The 22,495-nt window shown below is 42.1% G+C and overlaps 1 protein-coding gene across 2 annotated transcripts in view; it reads left to right on the top strand.

Moving 5' to 3' along the window:
* The window catches only part of wdr91 (WD repeat domain 91), a 54,967-nt gene that overhangs the window by 10,225 nt on the left and 22,247 nt on the right, over positions 1-22,495 (top strand). The window contains exons 4-9 of one of the 2 annotated variants that reach the window (XM_060935579.1): positions 4,615-4,822; positions 7,289-7,371; positions 17,214-17,320; positions 19,397-19,562; positions 19,787-19,933; positions 20,079-20,266. In XM_060935579.1, the coding sequence (XP_060791562.1) occupies positions 4,615-4,822; positions 7,289-7,371; positions 17,214-17,320; positions 19,397-19,562; positions 19,787-19,933; positions 20,079-20,266 (899 nt within the window). The remainder of the gene's footprint in view (positions 1-4,614; positions 4,823-7,288; positions 7,372-17,213; positions 17,321-19,396; positions 19,563-19,786; positions 19,934-20,078; positions 20,267-22,495) is intronic. The other variant, XM_060935580.1, reaches the window with a different exon arrangement.

The raw sequence follows: 22,495 nt of genomic DNA, 5'->3' as shown, positions 1-22,495 counted from the left end.
TTTGTTTTGTTTTCACGACCGCCATTTTTAAAAACACGAGCGAAGATGGAGCAGCATGAAGAGCGGTTGATTGAGGAAGTGAGGAAGTACGTACATCTATACGACTCCAGTTCTAGTCATTATAAAAAAAAAAAGTTCTAGTCATTATAAGTAACTGGAGATAAACACTCCACTAACCACACCCACCAACTACTCCTAGCGACTTCGCGCCCCCTTGCGTTGTGGCGGTGAATAACCTCGCGCACGCCTATTGAGGTATTTCACTCACGTGACCAAGTCATGTGATGCTGCCATTTTGGACGTCACGGCTCGAATCAGTTTGAATGCGAGGAAGGCGACAAACGAAAAACATAAAAGAAAAAGGAGCGAGATGCAGAAAACACCTTCACTATCCAGCGACGTAGGGCATTTACAGGGCGAGCAGAGGGAGAGGTATTTGCAAAAATTGAGGTTAGCAGGCTTAGAGAACAACGTTTACCTGCTTCCACCAGGATTGTTCACTGACGTACGGAAGTACACGAAGCCCTCGTCTTTACCTGACTTCGGCCCACATGATCTGTATACCTATGTCGTTAAAAACCCATCGCCATACACAGGTATTGATCTGAAAGCGTATAAGAGTTTGGATACCTACAAATATTTTGTGTCAGGCTGGGTAACATGCCTACATCAGCGGGTCGTCCCTGGAGCCGGTGGTCGCCATCTTATTACAGCTAAGGTTTGTTCACATTTTCATTTACTTTCGGTCCTCAGAATAAACAAAATGTTATTAAATGTCATTGAAATAACTTCTTAGTCTGTTGAGACATGGCCCGTTATAAATTTGCTGTTACCAGGCAATGACTAAGAACTGTATTATTAGGGTCGGTGTAGTTGTAGCAGTGTATTAGCAACTAGCTGTTAGCACTAGCTAATGTCAACAACATCATAGGTGGTATGTTACTGTCGCAATGTTTACGTTCAGTCATTTGGATGACTGTTAAAACCTTTCAGTCAAGTTTTTTTCCTTTACTGGATTTACTAGTTTACTGAGCTAGCGCGCTCGGGCAAGCCGGGAGCTAGCGCGCGCTAGCCGGCCAGCCGGCCGACGCGCGCTAGCTCAGTAAACTAGTAAATCCAGTAAAGGAAAAACTTGAGACTAAAAGGTTTTAACAGTCATCCAAATGACTGAACATAAACATTGCTACAGTAACATACTAGCTACTGTTGTTGACATTAGCTAGCTTGCCGTCCAAAATGGCGGACACCGGGGCGTCACGTGACCCTGTGACATCAGGTGAAATACCTCAATTACTCCCCGCTCAACAGTAAATTACAACTGTCTGCGAAAAGCTATCTGCGAAAGCCTTGTCGCAAGAGCATGCAGAGGCCTTAAGGTGTCGTTGAGTCATCCTGTTGGTGTGGGTCACTGGGGGCTGGGTATGAACGGCCTAGAGAGTCGTTGGGATTTGTCAGACAGAACTGAAGAAGCCTTTCGGATGAGAGGTGAAACGTCTTCAAGGAAGCCCAGTTGCTCTCTTTTACCACCCATTATTTCTTTCCCATCACCTCTATGTTCTGTTCCTGCATAACGTATTTATAATATTTATTTTGCCCAGTGGCGCCTTTTTTTTCATTGTTTTAAGTAACAAGCCATCACAATGTTTTGGTCTACACAGTAGGCCTAGTAGAAATGTATTATTAAAACCCCAAATCAGAAAAAGTTGTGACGGTATGGAAAATGCAACTTAAGAAAAAGAAAGCAGTGATTTCTAAATTTACTTTGATTAGTATTTAATTACAGACAGTATGAACTCAAGATAATTCACGTTTTGTCTGATCAACTTCATTTCATTTGTTAAAATGCATCCATTCCTGCATTTCAAGCCTGCAAAGCATTCCAAAAAAGTTGGAACGGGGGCAATTTAGGGCTAGTAATGAGGTAAAGCAATTAAATAATGATGTGATTTGAAGCAGGTGATTGTAATCGTGATTTAGTACAAAATCAGTATCCAGGAAAGGCCTAGACTTTGAGAAACAAAGATGGGTCGGGATCTCCGGTTTGTCAACAAATGTGTCAGGAAATAATTGTAATGTTAAAAAAAACACTCATCAAAATAAGATATGAAGGGATTTAGATAGTTCACCCTCTACACAGGATAATATTATTAAATTATTCAAGGAATCTGAAGGTATTTCGGTGCATAAAGGGCAAGGGCGCAAGCCTAAGCTGAACACCCATGATCTCCGATCCCTCAGACGGCATGGCATCAAGAACCATCATTCATCTATAACTGATATAACCATGTGGGCTCAGGATTACTTTGTCAAGCACCAAAATGGAGAATTATATCCACAAATGCCAGTTAAAACTTTACTGTGTAGAAAGGAAGCCTTATGTTAACGGTGTCCAGAAGCGTCATCGATTTCTCTGGGCTCAGAGGCATCTGGGATGGACCATCACACAGTGGAAACGTGTATTGTGTTCAGGCGAATCAGTATTCCAGGTCTTTTTGTAAGAAATGGACGCCGTGTGCGCTGGACTAAAGACAAAAAAGGACCATCCAGACTGTTACCAGGGACAAGTCCAAAAGCCAGGGTCTGTCATGGTATGGGGTTGTGTCAGCGCCCTTGGCAAAGTAACTTACACTTCTGTGAAGGAGCATTAATGCGGAAAAGCACATTGAGATTTTGAATGAACACATTCTGCCTTCAAGACGACGTCTTTTCCAGGGAAATTTCAACAAGACAATGCAAAACCACATTCTGCACACATTACAAAGGCAGGGCTGCGGAAGAAGAGGGTGCCTGTCCCCTCTGTGCCCATTAGAGAATGTGTGGTGAATTTTGAAATGACAGAGATGACCCCATACTGTTGCACACCTTAAGACCTGTTTTGGCCCTTTTCCACTACCCTTTTTCAGCTCACTTCAGCTCACTTCAGCCCGACACGGCTCGCGTTTCGACTACCAAAGAACAGCACGACTCAGCTCGCTTCAGCCCTGCTTAGCCCCTAAAACTCGCACGGTTTTGGAGTGGGGCTGAAGCGAGCCAAACCGAGCCGAGTGAGGCTGGGGGCGTGAGCAGACACTCCCCTGTGCACTGATTGGTGAGGAGGAGTGTCCTCACATGCCCACACACGCCCCGCGAGCGCGCTGGGATCTGTAAACACCGTAAACCCGGAAGAAGAAGAATTACGAGAATTTCTGAAGCCTTATGCGCCTCGCCTCATCTAAACGCTCTTGCCAGTATCTGTTGGCGTTGTCGGTGACTATAAGCCACAGAACCAAGACCAGCAACACTAACGACTCCATGTTTATTGTTTACTATTCGGGTCGTGAGACTACCGCTTAAAAGCTCACTGATGTCACTGTTTGCGCTGCTTAACGACATCACGTGACGTCCACCCACTTTCGCTAACTCCACCCAATGTGTCCACCCACTTCCAGCCAGCACGGTTCAGCGCGGTTGTAGTCGAAATGCAACTCCAACAGCCCCGCTCAGCTCGACTCAGCCCAACTCAGCACGGCACGGCTCAGCCCGACTTAGCCGCGTTTGTAGTGGAAAAGCGGCATTAGTTTGCAGGAAGAATGGGACAAAATGACACCTGAAACGCTTCATCACTTGGTGTCTTCAGTTCCTAAACATCTTTTAAGCGTTGTGTTAGGGCTGCGTACCTAAACGTAACATCAGGTACTGGTACAGAGGTTTAGGTACCTGTACCTGAACGATTTGACAAATTCTTCTGAACTTCTTCAATAATGACAGAAACATTAATAAACTGTTGACAACTTGTCAGTATCTTTATTCAAAGAAAACCAAACATAACTAGGTTTCCTACCTCACTTCTCAGTCACCCTATAGTTAACTTGGGGCAAAAAGTCATAAGTTGTCTCGCAGCGAGAAGTGACTACACTAGAGTACTACAGACTACGCGCAGTCCGCGGCCTTTAACTTACGCGGCAAAATTACACAAAGCAGCAAAGGCCGCCGATGCCAGCAAAGGAAAAATGGCTGACCTGCTTTTGAGTCTTTTTGACCAATCAGAACGCTGGATCAGCCAAGCTCTCGCAATGTCTCGTGAGACTGTGGCGAGAGGATCTCAAATCAAAGATGGCTCTGATTTCAAATTTCAGCGCGGCATTTTATGTCTTTTCCAGTGCTAAATTTTCGTCTTTGTGGTAGGATTTACGCATCTTCAGTCACAAAATAAGCAGATACTTGGTGTAAATTTATATCGGTACAGTACCGGTACTTCATGATCCGGTATTTTGGACCTGTACCAAATCGATTTTCATGGCACAGTACCGGTACGCAGCCCTACGTTGTGTGAAGGAATGGCAATATTATAAAGTAGTAAATGCTTTACTGTCCCAACTTTTTTGAAATGTGTTACAAAAATCAAATTTGTAATAAGTGGTTATTTTTTGGGGAAAAAAAAAAGTTTGTTTGTGAGGTACAACGTCAAGTAATGTGCTGTTGTATTGTTTTGAGTGCAGTACAGGTCAGAGATTATTTACAAATAATTTTCAGTTTTAATTTCGATTTCAACATACCGTCCCAGCGTTTTCTGATTTCGGGTGGTGGTTGTTGTGTTGACCTCTTATCCTCACGTATTCCTTTCCTCTTACTCAGTCAAAGAATCTGGAGAAGACTCAAGAGTTTTTCCAGAAGCAGGCTTTTGATCTTCAGGGCCAGGTAGAATGGCGTGATTGGTTCATCCTGCCGTTTATTTCAGCACCAGAGCAAAATCCGAGCTTCTCTCCGTATTTTTCCCGCCAGTGGGCTGATACTTTCCTCGTTTCCCTCCACAACTTCCTCAGTGTTCTTTTCCGGTGTATGCATATCCTTACTGTATTCTGCTTAAGGACATTTCAAGGATGGAACTTCTAGCTGATATCTAGTCACTTGATATCAGTTTTAGTATTTTACATTGAAAATATCGCTGATATCTGCCAAATTATAAGGTTCTAACTGTTAAGGTTTCTGTCCATAATTCCTATTATATTTTGTCTTGACCTTCAGAGACACTATAGACCCCTTTCACTGACATCACCTGAAACCGGAAGTAAACAGACCCTGCGCCATTTTGGAAGACCAACAAACTCGTGATTGGGGGAAATAATGGCAGCAGTATGTGAACCCACAAGAATGAAGTGGAGTGGCAAACGACTTAAACAAATCTGAGCTGTTTTATTTATGATTTATTGGCCCAACAGTAGACTTGAAAGAAACCTGTGTGAGACTTGGCAAAAAACTGTGGATATAATGGATAAGTCTGTGCATGATCTGCGGACACTTTGAGGTAAGCAAACGCAAGAAATTCAGATTTAAAACATGCTAAATTGGCCCCAAGTTGATAACTGTATGAGGAGCAAGCCTCCCAGACTTCTACAATTTAATAATAATAATAATTTAGGATGGTTTGGGGCTTGCTCGCTGCTGCCAGGTTGGTTGTTGAGTAGCCTGACTTTTTTTTTTTCCTTGCGTGTGGTATCACTGACGTGAGGTTGTTTTTTGAACATGCCAATGCGGACACGATTTCCCCTGATGAGTTATGACTTCAGACGCGATGCGTGTGTGGAGGTGTGGAGTCCGCGTGATATGTGCGTAAGATAGGCTTCTCATGTGTTTGGAGATCCGCGCTCCGAGACAAGCGCAGCCCCCCCAGGGAAAAAGGGACCCCCCCGAAAATATCGGCATACTTTGAACACTGAGTGTAGGCACTGGGTGTAAACAACAAATAGTTTACAATGTCTGGGTAGCAAACAGATGGCAGAATTGGTGTCGGGTCCTCCTTATGTTTCCATTCTCCTTTGCCGCGAGTCTTATCATACGGGTCAAACCCATCAATCACGGCCAGTTTCTCCACATACCGTGCCCTTTCTGCAGCTGGTAATGTACTCACATAACCCGAATTATCATCCATCGTGTCACTTTACTCTCACTTGTACTTTGTTTTATATTGAGTGCATGTACTTGGTCTTCCAATATGGCGCCTAACAAAATCTCGCGGCATGGTGACGTCATGTGAAAGGGGTCTATAGATGACTTGCAACCACGTGATCAAAACGTGCTACGTCATGAGCGTCCGCCATGATGGTGGATATACAAAGCAATTAAGACGGCAGCCGCTGAAAGCGCGTCTGTAAACAATGCTGAATTTTCTCAGTATTACCACGATTTGAACGGTCGAGCGAAGATTCGATACAAAGAGAAGCTAGATATGTGTGGTTTTTTGACCCATATTATTTAAAAAAGTCAGACTTTTCTGAAGACCATCGAGTACCCAGATATCGCGTTCTATCTGGTTTGGCTGCCGAAGAATCAAGTCCGACCTTGGACGAAACATAGCCCATTTTCTGAATGGGTGCCCAGTCTGGATTGTTTCTATTGTATAATTTTGCTGGCGAAATGGTAATACACGTCTTAAAATGATAACAACAACCGAGTGAAGCATGACAACAGAACGCTCATTTTATAGCAAAATTCTAGCAACACGAAATAAAATTCTTCCACAATATTCTCAAGAAAGCTTTTGAATCTCACCTGAGATAAAATGATTACCGCAAACACAAGCTGTTTTGGTTTTGGCCTCTGTTAGATCAGCCCTGCCGATGTTGTTCAGCCGTGCTCGTCTCCTCTTCGTACTAAGCCTCAGAGTTTCCTCGCCCTCTTTCCGAATCACGGCCTGAATTCTAAAAAATCAGAACTTGCCACGGTCACGAGTACCGTTGTGACCAGAACGATATACGGCACAAAGATATGGCAGAGCTACCGTAAAAGAACGCTTAAAGCAGTGGAAAAACAAAGAGAGTTGTGCACGCGTGACTGCGTTTTGTACGGAATGTCGCTTGACCCCGCATTTGTTTATCCACCAACATGGCCGACATCCGGGTTTCTATTTTGCTTTGACATCACTTGCAGGTCAAGGATTCCTTACAAATCCATCCATTATCTATACCGCTTATCCGTCAGGGTCGCGGGTAAGCTGGAGCCAATCCCAATCAAGAGGCAGGGTACACATCCTGGGTAGGTCACCAAACTATCACTGTGGGAGGAAACGGCGCACCTGCTTTCATGTAAAAACTGTATTTGTAAAAGCTTTTAAATTCTGTTTAATAAATTGCTTCGAAATAATCATGAAACAATTGATATAATAAAAACATAGGGACACTTTGCTAAAATCTTTTTTTTTTTTTAATAAGTTGCAGTTGCGTAATCATCTGTCCTCAAAAAAAAAAAAAAACCTGCAAAACTTTTAGTTCCTAGTATGGCGATGTGCCGTGACATTCCTTAACATGCTCACCCCAGCCTGTGCTTCTGAGTTTTGATGCTGAAGTTCAGAGAAACATCAGTATCCAGGAGGAGAATGAACAACTGCACCAAGTGGTAAAGTCTTTGTATTTCTATTAGTTTTCAGTGTAAATAATGAACACACAGATATGCAGTCTCCTCAGAAAGTGGCGTAGCATCTGTCAGTCACATGTTTCAGTATTTTTGATCACTTGGAAAAATGGGTGGGTTCAAGCAAAAGGTGCCATGTTGGAAGTTGTTTAATTCATCTGGATGTAAATATCAGAAAACGAAAGCTGAAGTTCTGAGCTATCGTCTCACGTTCATTTTTAATCTCAAACCCAAATGTCTTCAGCGTACAGCAAAAACAAAAGAGTTGGCCTTGCTGTTCCAATACTTTCAGAGGGGGCTGCATTGTTGCTTAGTTCTCATCAATCTGTTTTCTTCTGTATACTTGCAGTCGCTTTACACATGCTGCGGCCTGCAGGTTTTGTTGATGAGCCTGTTACTCTGACCAGTTTTCAGTTTCAATCAGATTTCTTATATTTCCAAACAAAGCACAAATCCAAGCTCTTATTTTTGAATTTTGAGTGAATCCCACGTTAGTTTAAAAACATTGTGAGTATAATTGGAGGTTGATATACAGTACAAGTTGAGGTAATCTGTCTGCCTGGAAGTATGAGATTGGTGTAATTGTTAACTAAGGAAGAAAATACAGTGTGACCTGCTGACATGGTTAATTCCTTAAAGAGGTACTCCACACTTAAAGGAGAATTGAAATCATTTTTAAACTTGCTTTATTTCTTAATTAACGTGCTATTCAATTACGTTTTTGGTTTTAGTAACCTTATATCGTAATTCGTATTGGCAACTAATTGCAATTAAATATTATACTTATCGGCCTATTCGGTTTTTAGCCATGTTGAATTTAGTTCGTTTGGTCCACGGGAGGCGTCGCTTATCCGCGCGATCTTCACGAGACTTCGAAACATGAAGGGTGTCAGTTCCTAGCCTGGCTAACGCGACTTCAAAGCCCTCCGAGCTATTGGTCTGGCCAAGATATTAAGCCCAACCGTTTCCCAGAGCCCGTGGTTGACCCGCCTCCCTGAAATGCCTCAGTTTGCTACTGGTCGAAGCCAGAAAAGGCTGTGACGAAGCTTAAACCAATCACATCACTCTTTCCTCTGACGTATGTGACGCGACGGGGCTAACTGGTAGATTAAACTCTTACCGAAGCTGGTCGGGAGCAAGGCGAAAACGTCTTTCCTTTCAATAAATACCTCCAGGGCTGCTCTTTGCTCCGTTTTCAATGAGAACTTCCCGTTGAATGCTTTCAATACAGCATCTATGCGTAATAGATGCGGAAGCGTGAATGAAGCGCTTCCGGCATAGATTCTGTAAACAATTTATGGCTTCCGGTCGCAGTTCTACTACGTCAGTGCCTTGAACACGCCTCTACCCAGGGCCGTTGGAGATGCTCAAAGTTGATTGGTTCCCGATTTTTCGGGAGCTTGGAAGAGCTGTAGATAGCTTGCCTGGCCAGACTAAGCTTGCAACAGGCCCTCGTGTTGCGTCACGCTTAGGATGGGCGGGCCCAGGCTAGTCAGTTCCACCATTTTGAAAACTGTTTTTCAAATGAAATATTGCACAAAAACGAGTTTAAATGATAGATAGATAGATAGATAGATAGATAGATAGATAGATAGATACTTTATTAATCCCAGAGGAAATTCAAGGTATCCAGTAACATTTCCGCATTGCACAAGATCAATACAAAAACTAAATAGCATTATACGTATAAAAAACTAAAATACAAAAAAACAAAATACCAAAAGAAATAAAACATTACCAATAAGAGCAAGTAATAAAATATACAGCTCTCAGTGTGGGAGGTCGTGAGGTAGTGCAGTTGGCAGTAACCAGTCACAGTGCAAATAAGCGTGTAATGAGCAGTGCAAATACTTTGTGGACAGTTACATACATGTGCAGTGTGTTTAGTGGTATATGGTGGATAAAAAGCATAGTATATTACATGATAGGTATAGTTAAAGTATATATCAGTACATATAGTGTATGTAATAGTGATAGTATACGATATATAATATTTAGTATATAAATATTAAGTTTGTGTGTGTGTGTGTGTGTGTGTGTGTGTGTGTGTATATATATCATTATCTCTAGCCGCTTTATCCTGTTCTGCAGGGTCGCAGGCAAGCTGGAGCCTATCCCAGTTGACTATGGGCGAAAGGCGGGGTACACCCTGGACAAGTCGCCAGGTCATCACAGGGCTGACACATAGACACAGACAACCATTCACACTCACATTCACACCTACGGTCAATTTAGAGTCACCAGTTAACCTAACCTGCATGTCTTTGGACTGTGGGGGAAACCGGAGCACCTGGAGGAAACCCACGCGGACACGGGGAGAACATGCAAACTCCGCACAGAAAGGCCCTCGCCGGCCACAGGGCTCGAACCCGGACCTTCTTGCTGTGAGGTGACAGCGCTAACCGCTACACCACCATGCCGCCCATATATTAAAAAAATATATATATAAAAAATGAGTCTGTCTCAGAAACTGGGTACTGTGGGGGTACCCCACTAAATATACTCAGTCAATAAACTATACGGTTTTGAATGGTGATGTTGTTTTTAATTTGAAATAAAATCATGAAAGAAATAATGCAGATAAAACTAAATCTTTGATGTGAATACTCTAGTCAGAATTTGGCAAAAATTCCGCAAATTTGTGGAAAAATGGCGGCTTGATCTGGGACATGATAAATGGTTGACTACATCGCATTCCCTTAAAAAGGTTGTAGTCCACTGAAAAGTCTACAGTTATCACTAATTGTATTTTAAGTTGTAACTTTATCCACCTAAGGATTGGTGCGCTCACAGAATAATCATAACCGTAATAAAACATCATGCAAAATATTTGATCTCCGTTGTAACTCCATTTTCCGCAGACCCAAAACCAATACGATCATGTGTTTTGATCTAAACGGAAAGCCTCAGGGTCGAGGTCACTACCTCACCAAAAGTAGTAACTTAAAATCACTACGCCATATAAAAATTTAGTTATAAATCTGCGATTTTGTTTTTTAAAACGAAAGCTGAAAAGTTAGGTATAGAATATGTTTCTTACAGAATATGTTACGATGGTAGCTGGTCTTGTATGAATTTCTGAGCTATAAAATGAGTTGTGGTCTATTTTTTACCGTAGCGTGTTATTTGTGTGCGGGGAAGGACACACGTTAACAATTTGCATGTGTAGAATGGAATTTTCCACTCCAACAGTTAGAAGTTGATCGTGCTTCCATTTGCGGTCTTTCTGTTACGCGAGTGATCTGTTCGGACGTTATCACTGAAAAGGTGAGTTTTGACAGTTTTATTTTGTTTTAGTCTTGCAGTATAAGGCAATAGAATGTTTCTTTTTCATCTTACTTTCATATTTCGTAGTGTTGGCCAAAAATACGCAAATATTTTGCAACCATGGTCAATTTAGATTGAACTTTTGATAGAATCTACGGCCAGTCATTTTGCCCCGCCCCCGCCTTGTGCTCCGTCTGGTGCGGTAGTGATGTCCCGTTGCTCGCGCGCCGCAGCAGAGACCCGCGTGACCTTCAGCCGGTACAGTCGCTGTTCTTTTACCGCCGCCGTTATTCTCATCTTTCTGGTGTGTTCTTGATTTTTCCATTGTGCCCTGTTTCGCCATATCAAATACCCAAAATGTATCATATTATTCATATTTAAGTGAATAATCAATTCAGTCATAATAACTTGGCATTTTTAACCCAAGCAATCAAAAAGAGGAAATTTATTCAGTATTTTCACTCATCTGTAAAGGCGAGGCTTTAATTCTTCATGATGTAGTTATTTTATATGGAAATCAATTTTACAAAAGCATTTGAATTGTAATAAAAAAAAAATGTCTGCAGTGGAGGCCAGATAAAGCAAGATGCTGTCTTTATTCTTATTAAACATGGCAAAAGAAACATTGAGTGTTGGGTAAATGCAAAAAAAAAAGTGAAATTAGATTTTGACCATAATGCCCCAAATGAAATGTCGCGTTATTAACACGTTAACTTGACTCTATTTTAACGGCGATAATTTTTTTATCGCGAGATTAACGCTCTGTGACATGACGTAGGTTTTTAACTGCCAGGAACTTGGAACAGAGACTTTGCTTAGAAAAACGATAGCAGCTAGACTGTAATGCCACGCCCCGCACAGCCAGAGTCCTCTGCCCCCCCCAAGAACCAGCGCGGGCAGGGCGCGCTAGTAGAGATGGGATTTATGGCTCTTTGATGGGATCCGCATCTTTGTGATCCGTTCTTTGAAAAGAGCCGTTCAAAAGACTGGCTCATTTGGCTCTTTTTAAATATTTATTCAGTTTTAAGAAGACAGCGTCTAAAGAAGCCAGATCCCTTTGAACTGTAAACTCAATGCTATCCCGGAAATCCTTCCTGTAATATGCAAATTTGGCCGCCTCTGATTGGACAGCGCGACGCATCAACAGGCAAAAAGTGTAAAAGTACAAAATGTGTTAAGTGAGCTGAAACAGTAAAGATCAGATTCAATGCAGTATTTATCAACGAACAACTTAAAGTTAATATAATAGTGTACTTTATATTATAATCAAGCATGTCAAGCCTACTGTCACTGTGTAACCTGTCTCTCTGATTAGAGTTGTAGACTAACTCAAGCAGTAGATCACTTCACTCATGGTTCTCTTGCTAGCCCCGCCCTTCGGGACGAAGAGCCCCGGTGCTCGGCTTAGGTTTCACTTTGCAGTGGCTGTGTCAAGACGTGTTATGCTTTGCAATAAAAAAAAACATTGGTACAAAGCAAGCCCGTTCACTTTATGCTGATAAGAGAATTGCAATGGTTTTTCATGTGACAAAAATGTGTGATTAAATTGCGATTAATCGCGAGTTAACTATGACCGTCGCGACATTAATCGCGATTAAATATTTTAATCGCTTGACAGCACTTATATATATCAGTACATATAATAAGTACGTACATTATAACAGTATATAATAATAAAGTATATAATAAGGTAAAGTACAACATACCACCTTATCTACAAATATCTGTATATACCCATCTACACATATAATGTACATCTATGTAAGCAGCAGAGAAGCGCAATGGACATGAAAAGAGCAGTGTAACTAGTCCTGAGTACAGCAGAGTCACAGAGTCTTATTTTTGCTGAGCCGGGAGGAGTTGAACAGTCTAATGGCCTGAGGGACAAAAGACTTCCTGAATCTGTCCGTGGTGCAGGGCAGGGACAACAGTCTGCCACTGAACGAGCTCCTCTGCCTGATGATGGCGCCGTGCAGAGGGTGGTGAACGTTGTCCGTGATTAAGAGCAGTTTGCTCAGGGCCCTTCGCTCTGCCACTGATGTAAGGGACTCCAGCTCAGTTCCCAGCACAGAGCCAGCTTTCCTCACCAGCCTGTCGAGCCATCCAGCGTCTCTCTTCTTAATGCTGCCTCCCCAACACACTACAGCACAGAAGAGGACACTGGCTACCACAGACTGGTAGAACATCAGCAGCAGTTTTCGGCAGATCCTGAAGGACCCGAGCTGAGCCTACTCAGGAAGTAGAGTCTGCTCTGACCCTTCCTGTAGAGGGTGTCAGTGTTCACTGTCCAGTCCAGCTTGTCGTCCAGATGTACACCCAGGTATTTGTAGGTCCTGACCATTTCCACATCGACCCCCTCAATAGAGATTGGCTGCAGAGTCAGCCTGGACCTTCTAAAGTCCACAAGCATTTCTTTTGTTTTGCCAGTGTTCAGCTGCAGGTGGTTGGATTTACACCACAACACAAAGTCCTGTATCAGGCTCCTGTACTCCTCCTCCTGTCCATCATGAACACATCCCACAATTGCAGGCTCTTCCGAGAACTTCTGCATGTGGCAAGACTCCGAGTTGTATTTGAAGTCTGATGTGTAGAGAGTGAACAGAACTGGAGAGAGCACAGTCCCTTGTGGTGCTCCTGTGCTGCTTATCACAGTGTCAGAAATGCAGTCCCTGATCCTGACGTGTTGTGGTCTCCCGGTGAGGTAGTCTGTGATCCAGGAGACCAGATGTGTGTCCACCTCCATCTCCTGCAGCTTATCTCTCAGTAGAAGGGGCTGGATGGTGTTAAAGGCGCTGGAGAAGTCAAAAAACATTATCCTCACTGCGCCGCTCCCCTTGTCCAGATGAGAGTGAGTCCTGTGCAGAAGATAGAGGATGGCATCATCCACTCCCACCTTCTCCCGGTACGCGAACTGCAGTGGGTCCTCAGCATGGTGGGCCTGGGGTCTGAGGAAGTTCAGCAGCAGTCGCTCCATGGTCTTGATCACGTGTGGTGTCAAGGTGACCGACCTGTAGTCGTTCAGTTCCTTTGGATGTGTTTTCTTAGGAACTGGAATGAGGCACGACGTCTTCCACGTGACAGGAATGACGATTGCTGGCTACTTTTTTTCAAACTTTCCTGATTGGTATCAAAACAAACAAAACTTCTGGCTTGATTACATCAGCATTCGAAAGAGGGCGTGCGCGTCTTTTGAAAACGTTGGCGGATGTCAGTCACTTTGATTTTTGCTGTACGTTTTACTTCCGTCCTACGATGTCTCGCACAGGTCTCAACGCATCTCGTTTACGGCCATTGCTTTGACATATGGACTGATATATTACATAGCACATTTCAAACACTCGTAACTTTCTATAGCAGTGACAAAATAGCGATCAAAAATGCTATATTTAATAAAATGTGAGAAATAGAATTTTGATGATAAATTTGCCTTCAGTCCCCCCCCCCTTTTTTTGAGCTGCAAACTAAATTATATGGCTGTTCTGTGATGAAACACATCAGTGCCGGCGTTAGTATTGATAAAATTACTTTCTTTTTTTTAATCTGCATTTTTATGGGTTGAAAATGGCTCACAACACCATCTACTGGTTAAAATCATCCTGAAACTTGCAAGGCCGATGCTGATGTAAAGTCGGCCATTTGGTACTTCTCAAAGTAGACGTTTTTATTAAAAAAAAAAAAAAGAATGCTAACGCCCTATAGTTAGTCAGTGGCCCCTGACTGCCAACCCCAACCCCCTTCCTCAGCATTAACTCTTTTTTCTTTCTTAGGCCCTGGTCATACTACAGCTTGCGATGGGTTTGCGAATACTTGGCGATGGAAAAATTGGTAGCTTCGCCACCAATCATGCACAGCGAATGTTCTCTGAGCTTCGTGAATAGTTTTTTCGTGAGTGGCCAAAAACGTCACGGAAAATTTCAGTGCAGGCGACACGGTGGTGTAGTGGTTAGCGCTGTCACCTCACAGCAAGAAGGTCCGGGTTCAAGCCCTGTGGCCGGTGAGGGCCTTTTTTTTTTTGCAGAGTTTGCATGTTCTCCCCGTGTCCGCGTGGGTTTCCTCCGGGTGCTCCGGTTTCCCCCACCTAAAGACATGCAGGTTAGGTTAACTGGTGACTCTAAATTGAGCGTAGGTGTGAATGTGAGTGTGAATGGTTGTCTGTGTCTATGTGTCAGCCCTGTGATGACCTGGCGACTTGTCCAGGGTGTACCCCGCCTTTCGCCCGTAGTCAGCTGGGATAGGCTCCAGCTTGCCTGCGACCCTGTAGAACAGGATAAAGCAGCTACAGATGATGAGATGAAAATTTCAGTGCATGTATTGAAATTTGGTGGCGATGTTTTCATCGGCAAACTAAGCGGCGAATACCCGCAGATGGGTTTGGGAATATTTCCTGGCGCTTAGGGAACCTCCTTCGAGCCTCTTGAGACATATTTGTCTCAAATCCATGTACCTGATGCTCACGAGAGCCTCGTCAACACAGCGGCTTGGCATAGCCTAACCTTCCCCGAGACTTGAAAAGTTCATTTACATTCAGGGAAACTTCAGAGCGCGTTGTGTGCGTGCTGGGTAACCGGGTGTTATGGGAAACACCTGATGCTGATTTGAGTACAATCAGCACACACATACGAGGACGCTGTTTTCATACAGGATACTGCAAGTATTCTGTCAGGTATGCAGCGGTAGACTGATCTAAGTGCAGGAAGAGTGTTTATTAGCAGGCGTGACATTTACAAAAACATGAACGAAACCGAAAGCAGAGTCATGGCTAGAAACAAACGTGACCGTGATGACAATACTTTGCAAAGCCTCTTTGTCCTTATATGCGCGTGCTGATTGCACTCAAATCAGCATCAGGTATTTCCCATAACGACTGGGTCGTGTGAGCGAGCGTGGCTGCTCGAGCGCACAAAGGCATGATAGCTGTATATCGCCATGCATCGTCACCAAAATGCCTCATTTTCATAGCCATTGCAAAGCATCGTGAGCTGTAGTGTGACCATAGCTTTATGCAGCTTAATTATTGTGAAAATCTGGAAAGTAATTTAATTCATACACAGTAACTGTAGATGATTATAGGAGCATCATGAGTGTGCAAAGCGTAACAAACTGACTTCAGGTTGTATGAAATCATAAACTGTCTTAAAGGGGAACAGAGGGCAATATATAGAGTAAATATAACAAAACACACATTAACGAACCTTATTCAAGACTTACAAAAGTTTTTTGTTCTAAGGTTGGAAAGTTATAGTGTTTTGAAAGTAGCTCGAGCAAACTGTTTCCGCAGTTTGAACAGCCCGCCATGATATTAATTTTATCCAATCAGAATGCACGTTCATTTTCTCTGCGTAACACTCATGACGTATGTATGTGCCCAGTTGTGTTGGCTCATTGAGGTTGGGAATAGCACGTGTGAAATACCTGTTTCTGCCTCTTGCGACGATTTCGCAAGTCCACGGGTGGCGCCTATCTCATTGCAGCAAATAAATTCTGCTGGACTCGTGAGCAACTCCACGTTACATTTTCCGCACGAGCACCACGCCGTGTCACCTGCACGCAGACGCTCTGCCCCACGCTCGCCATGCCCATGGTCAGCATCAGTCTCATCCTCGCCGTCATCCGAGCTTTCTTCTCTTATTTCATCACCGGAGTCGAGAGTACCTCTCCTAGCTATTTTAAGTTAGTTTCTTAAGACAAGGATTTTTTAAGATGTTACCTTGTTGACAGTTTTGGCGAGAATCTTCCGCCTTCTTCAAAACAGTCACCAGATGTGTCCTGGGGGAGCGACCTGACAGCAGGAGGCGTGAACTACCTGTCAAATTGGGCGGGACGTTCACGCCTCCGTAGCGTAACGTCAGCTGATAAGGCACGTCACCACTCGATATCTGGTGACTGTTTTGAAGAAGGCGGAAGATTCTCGCCGAAACTGTCAAGGTAACATCTTAAAAAATCCTTGTCTTAAGAAACGAACTTAAAATAGCTTTAATAGTTCGACATAATGAACTTCCACTACACAGTACCTCTCCTAGGTTCAAACTGGTACCCTTCTAAGCCATAGCCTGCTTGCAGTGTGTCTTGCGGGATCTCTTCGTATGATTCGACAGAGCTGTCGCTTTCACTTGATGCGCCCGACGCCATGATTACACGCTTCTCTCCTCTATTTCGGAGAGTTCCGCTAGTGCAGTGGGTAGCGCTGACGTCACGGTCTTTTAAAAATGGCGACTCTTGTGCGGTTTAGCGTATAAAGTATTATTTACAATTACCAAGATATTTCGTTGTTTTCTAGTATATAAATTTGATAGAATACTTAAGAATACGTTACTTTGTCACATCAGCAACTGTATATATTATATTTGGTACCCCTTTAATTAGCAGTATGTAAAACATATAGCTAGTTGAGCAAACGGAGCATCCGCAAATACTGGTGCTGAGGACAGTGAGTCGCAAAGATGGTAATGTGTAATAACGTACTGCTCCTATTTATGGGTGGTAGATTGGTCTAAGGTGCTTATACACTAAGTTAATGATTGACATTTGTGCTGCTGATTTTTTTTTTTTTCTCCTCCCAGTTATTTGCACTTCAAGGAGAATCGAAGCCCAGAAAAGCCGAGCAGATGCTGCATCACAAACTCCCTGCTTACGTCCAGCACATGGATCGACTCGGAGATACAGAGCTGTGAGGGCCAACTTTTGGAACCGAGTCAACAGTTTTATTGCAGTAGTGGTGTTTTTAAAATTTAACTAAAAGATACTGTTTTGAGTCTACTAACAAGAACTGTTTTAACTGAATCAGTTACCAGAAGCTAATTTTGTTAAGTGATGTATTTCTAGCAGGATTACATCATGGTTCGTTGATGTAAATCCAAAACCTGTTGTGTTTTTTGTTTTATGTATTTATTTATTTGAATGTAGTTAGTGGTAACACTACAGCTATCCTCTAACTTGGACAGCATGATAAAGCGCAATCTGTGTGACTATTGTTAGATATAACAGCAGCAGTTAGAATAAATTTCACGCCACCATAAACCTTGCGCAAAGTCAAGATGTGTGTAGGTTATTTCAGTGAAATGTTATGCTTCAGAAGACTTTTTTTTTTTTTTTTTTAAAGCAGCTTGTGATGTTACTGGGAAAGCGCAAACCTCTCCGTCCTGAAGACTTACCCATGTCTGAAAACGTAAAGACTGGAGACTCCTCCTTCCAAAAATGCAAAATAAACCTTCACCATATCAATGACTACACATGCTGTGTTTTTTAAATTGGTTTATGTGGAGTGTCGACAGTATTGACTATCTGGTGGCAAATGATTGTAGCTTGTCAAATTAAAAGGTTCTACTGATATGGAATGAAAGATAACCAAGGTGCAGGCACAGTCAAAAGCGTAGCCTGTTTTCCATCCATAAGGATCGTCTACTTCATTTTGTTTCAATTAAACTTTTTTTTTTTTTCATATCAATCTAGACTCCATTTAATAAAATAATTCTTATTTTTCTATCCACATTCACTGGATATGAGCAATCGCACGCTCTGATTGGCTACTGTACTACTAGGATATCAGCTCATATACCGTGAGTTGAGAAAAACAAAATGGCGGCGCATGTTGCTGAACCAACCGAGGATGAAATAAAAACTACTTGAAAACAAAATCCCCCCCAAAAAAGCAGCAAAATATGGAGTAAAAGTATTTGATGGTAAGAACGTATTTTTTATTTTTCAAGAATTATTATTATAGCATTTTTCCAAATTGCTTCGCTGGTTTGTTAAGTGGAAATGTTTTTGTCAGATGTTTTGTATCAAGTCTTGCGAAAAACAAAAATGCTCTGTTTCTCAAAATCCAGTGAACGTGGATAGAATAAAACAATCGTCTATCAGCTCATGTCCGACTCGATTTCGTGGAATAATTGTTAAATAGTATTGGGTGATGATTTAGCGATACTGGTAAATACCAGTAAATGTAACAGCATGCAAATAAAATAAATAGAAATTGATTGATAAAGCAATTAATAAAACCACAAAAGCCCTGCAGTTAACAGATAAGTCTGTCTACGTGAATGAAATAAACAGCATCAGATTTCAGTTTGGAATTGAATTAGTTCTCTGATAACCGAGTAAAATCAAAACAGTTTTTGTTAGTGGACTCAGTGTTTTAGAGCCTGCTGTAGTGCTACCGGAATTTTAACAAGGAATAAAAATTCCTGTGATTTTTGTCTTGTTCTGTTTTGGTTATTTGGATTAAATGGAATTAGTCGTAAGCAGCAAGTAAATCTTGTGTAAAGCCATAATCGTAGTCTTGGCTTAATATCTGGATGTTTCCATAATTTAATTTTCCGTGTATACTGTAAAACTGTACATTGGCTAGTTTTTACATGTAAACAACAAAACAAGCCATCCATAGTTGGTAACTTATGAGACGTTCTGATCCTTCTTTCACCACGAGGCATTCACAAGTGGAAAAACATAAAACGTTAAAAGCAGTACGTTACACTGACTTAGTAACGCTTCTATTTTTTTTCCATCATTGTTTTATTTCTCCATTATACTAAAAGTGAGCCAAGCTTCTTTTTCTTCTTAGTCCTAAGACAGTCTTACCATTCTGCAGTACCTCTGCTTACACAGTGATCCTTACACAAGCCTTATTGTTGTTTCCTGTTCGGTTTTAAGGCGGTGTATTGATTTATTCCTCCAAAGAGATTTATTTATAGACTGTAGGATGGAGGAGGAGGAGAATGAGGCGTGCATGTGTGTTTTGTCGCAGGGACTTGGTGTCGAGCCAGCGTGTCGTAAACCCCGCCGCTCCTTCAAGGAATTTCTTCTCGTTTTTGCCTCAGGGCAGAAGAACCCCAGTGCGAACGTCTCAAGTGGCAACGAGCTCTTCCCCCACACAGGCCACCCTCGGGAGGAAGGAAACCTCGGCCAGTCAGGTTTAATTTTTGAGGAGATGCAAAAACTCCTGATTGGTCCTCTGGTTGTTTTCATCAACACTTTTGCAGTGAAGGTCTTTAAATGATTGTAAAATTTAGATTATTATTATTATTATTATTATTATTATTTCTGGGCTTGGTTCCTGACAACCAATTTATCACATCTAGACACACAAATGTATTTTTGTTTTGAGAAATGCTTAAATTCTGTCTTTTTTTCGTAGTCAGTAAAAATAAAGGACCCCACAACCTCAAAAGAGTCCAAGATGGCGTCCATGGCTGCTGCTTCAGCAGAAACGGGTGCACGGCAAAAGAAGCAGATGGATCATGAGAAAGAGAGAAAAGAACTTTTCTCCAAACAAGCAGCACAGGTCTATTATTAATAATTTATTACATATATAATGCAGTAGGAATGATAACGTATACTATGTGATCATATAGTCTGGCTTTATACAAGTTTGGGGGGGGGAGAGACTTTTAGAACCTGTGTTCATGTGCGTGTGTTTTCTTTCACAGAGTTTTGAAAAGAAAATTGAGGTTTCCGAGGCCGAGGGTCAAGTCGAGGGCCAGATCGACACAACTGACTCGCCAACCAAACAGGCTCAGGCTAGCAGCGAAGGGGCCGGCTCCGGGGCCGAACAACCGTTCATCAAACTTAGTCAGGAGGAGTATGGAGAGCATCACTCTTCCATCATGCACTGCAGGTGGGTGGAGATAAAAACTTTGCGAGTGAGTGTATCCCAGGTGCTAGCATTTGAAATTAAAGTATCTTGGAGCGGTTAGAGTGGAATCTAGATCCTAGGCTGATTTAATAAAATATATGTACACCTACAGTGCCGTGCATAAGTATACCTCGTTCTCGTCCTCACCCCCTTAAACTTTTCCACATTCTGTAGTGTAGAGTAAAATGGAATTAGTTGGGATCATTACAATTTGATTTATACATTATTTCTAACATTTGAAGGTACAAGTGATGTTTTCTTGTGATTTAATTTTTTAAAAAAAAGTACAAATTTGTTGGTTGCACAAGTTTCCACTCCCCTGAGTCTTGGTAGAACCACCTTTGGTTGCAATTCCAGCTGCAAATCTTCTGACATAGAGATCAGCTTTACACATCTGGATCCGAATGCTAGCATTGTAGTCGAGTCACTAAACCTCGAGTCCGGGTCCAGTCTCGAGTCCCCAGTGTTCATGTCCAAGTCATTAAAGAAAAGTCCACTACTGATCCGAGTCAAGTCTGAAACGAACAACACAGCTGTCATATATATATATATATATATATATATATATATATATATATATATATATATATATATATTAGTGCTGTCAAGCGATTAAAATATTTAATCGCAATTAATGTCGCGACTGTCATAGTTAACTCGCGATTAATCGCAATTTAATCGCACATTTTTGTCACATAAAAAACCATTGTAATTCTCTTATCAGCATAAAAAAGTGAATGGGCTTGCTTTGCACCAATGTTTTTTTTTTTTTTTTTTTTTTTTTATTGCAAAGCATAACACGTCTTGACACAGCCACTGCAAAGTGAAACCTAAGCCGAGCACCGGCGCAGGGCTAGCAAGAGAACCATGATTGAAATGATCTACTGTTTGAGTTAGTCTACAACTAAAGAGAGACAGGTTACACAGTGACGGTAGGCTTGACATGCTTGATTATAATATAAAGTACACTATTATATTAACTTTAAGTTGTTCGTTGATAAATATTGCATTGAATCTGATCTTTACTGTTTCAGCTCACTTAACACATTTTGTACTTTTACACTTTCTGCCTGTTGATGCGTCGCGCTGTCCAATCAGAGGCGGCCAAATTTGCATATTACAGGAAGGATTTCTGGGATAGCATTGAGTTTACAGTTCAGAGGGATCTGGCTTCTTTAGACGCTGTCTTCTTAAAACTGAATAAATATTTAAAAAGAGCCAAATGAGCCAGTCTTTTGAACGGCTCTTTTCAAAGAACGGATCACAAAGATGCGGATCCCATCAAAGAGCCATAAATCCCATCTCTACTAGCGCGCCCTGCCCGCGCTGATTCTTGGGGGGGGGCAGAGGACTCTGGCTGTGCGGGGCGTGGCATTACAGTCTAGCTGCTATCGGTTTTCTAACCAAAGTCTCTGTTCCAAGTTCCTGGCAGTTTCAAAAGCTTATGAAAAACCTACATCATGCCACAGAGCGTTAATCTCGCGATAAAAAAATTATCGCCGTTAAAATTGAGTCAAGTTAACGCGTTTAATAACGCGACATTTTTGACAGCACTAATATATATATATATATATATATAATATATATATACACACACACACACACACACACACACACACACACACACATATATACATACATACACACCCTGGGTGTGATTTGCTGGGGGGGATGGTGGGAATCATCCCCGCCTCTGGTTTCTATCTCTGCTGAAAAAAAATCCTCGGGGACAACCCCGTCAATAAAACAAACAAACCAAAAAAAAAGTTGACATGACAGGCATGTTGTGACACAGTTTTCTATGGTCTACATTGCACTCACTTTCAAAATGACCCGAAGTGGCAGCTTTGATGTTCACAAACGTCCCCAGCAAATCGATACATTGTAGATAATAACAGTATCTTTGCGTTCTATGCAGGGATGCAATCAGCGCGCCTTTTGGTGGATGCCGCCTTTTTCACGGCCGTGTTTTTTTTTTTGGGGGGGGAGGCATTGGAGTGTCTGATTATAATTTCAAAGTAAATTCTGTATTAAAATTACTAAATAAGCAAATCCGTTACAGTCCATGAAACAGGAAGTATAAGGATGAGAAAAAAAGTTTAAATCGGAAAGCTGGGCACAATGTGAACTGCGCCATCAGAGCAAACTGTTCATTTAGTATTCATGTATTTTAGTGATTTTCGAGTCACTGTCCATTTAATCCGGAGGGAG

Source organism: Neoarius graeffei, chromosome 12 (assembly GCF_027579695.1).
Source record: "Neoarius graeffei isolate fNeoGra1 chromosome 12, fNeoGra1.pri, whole genome shotgun sequence".
NCBI lineage: Eukaryota > Metazoa > Chordata > Actinopteri > Siluriformes > Ariidae > Neoarius > Neoarius graeffei.
This window is presented reverse-complemented; position numbering and strand designations above follow the sequence as displayed.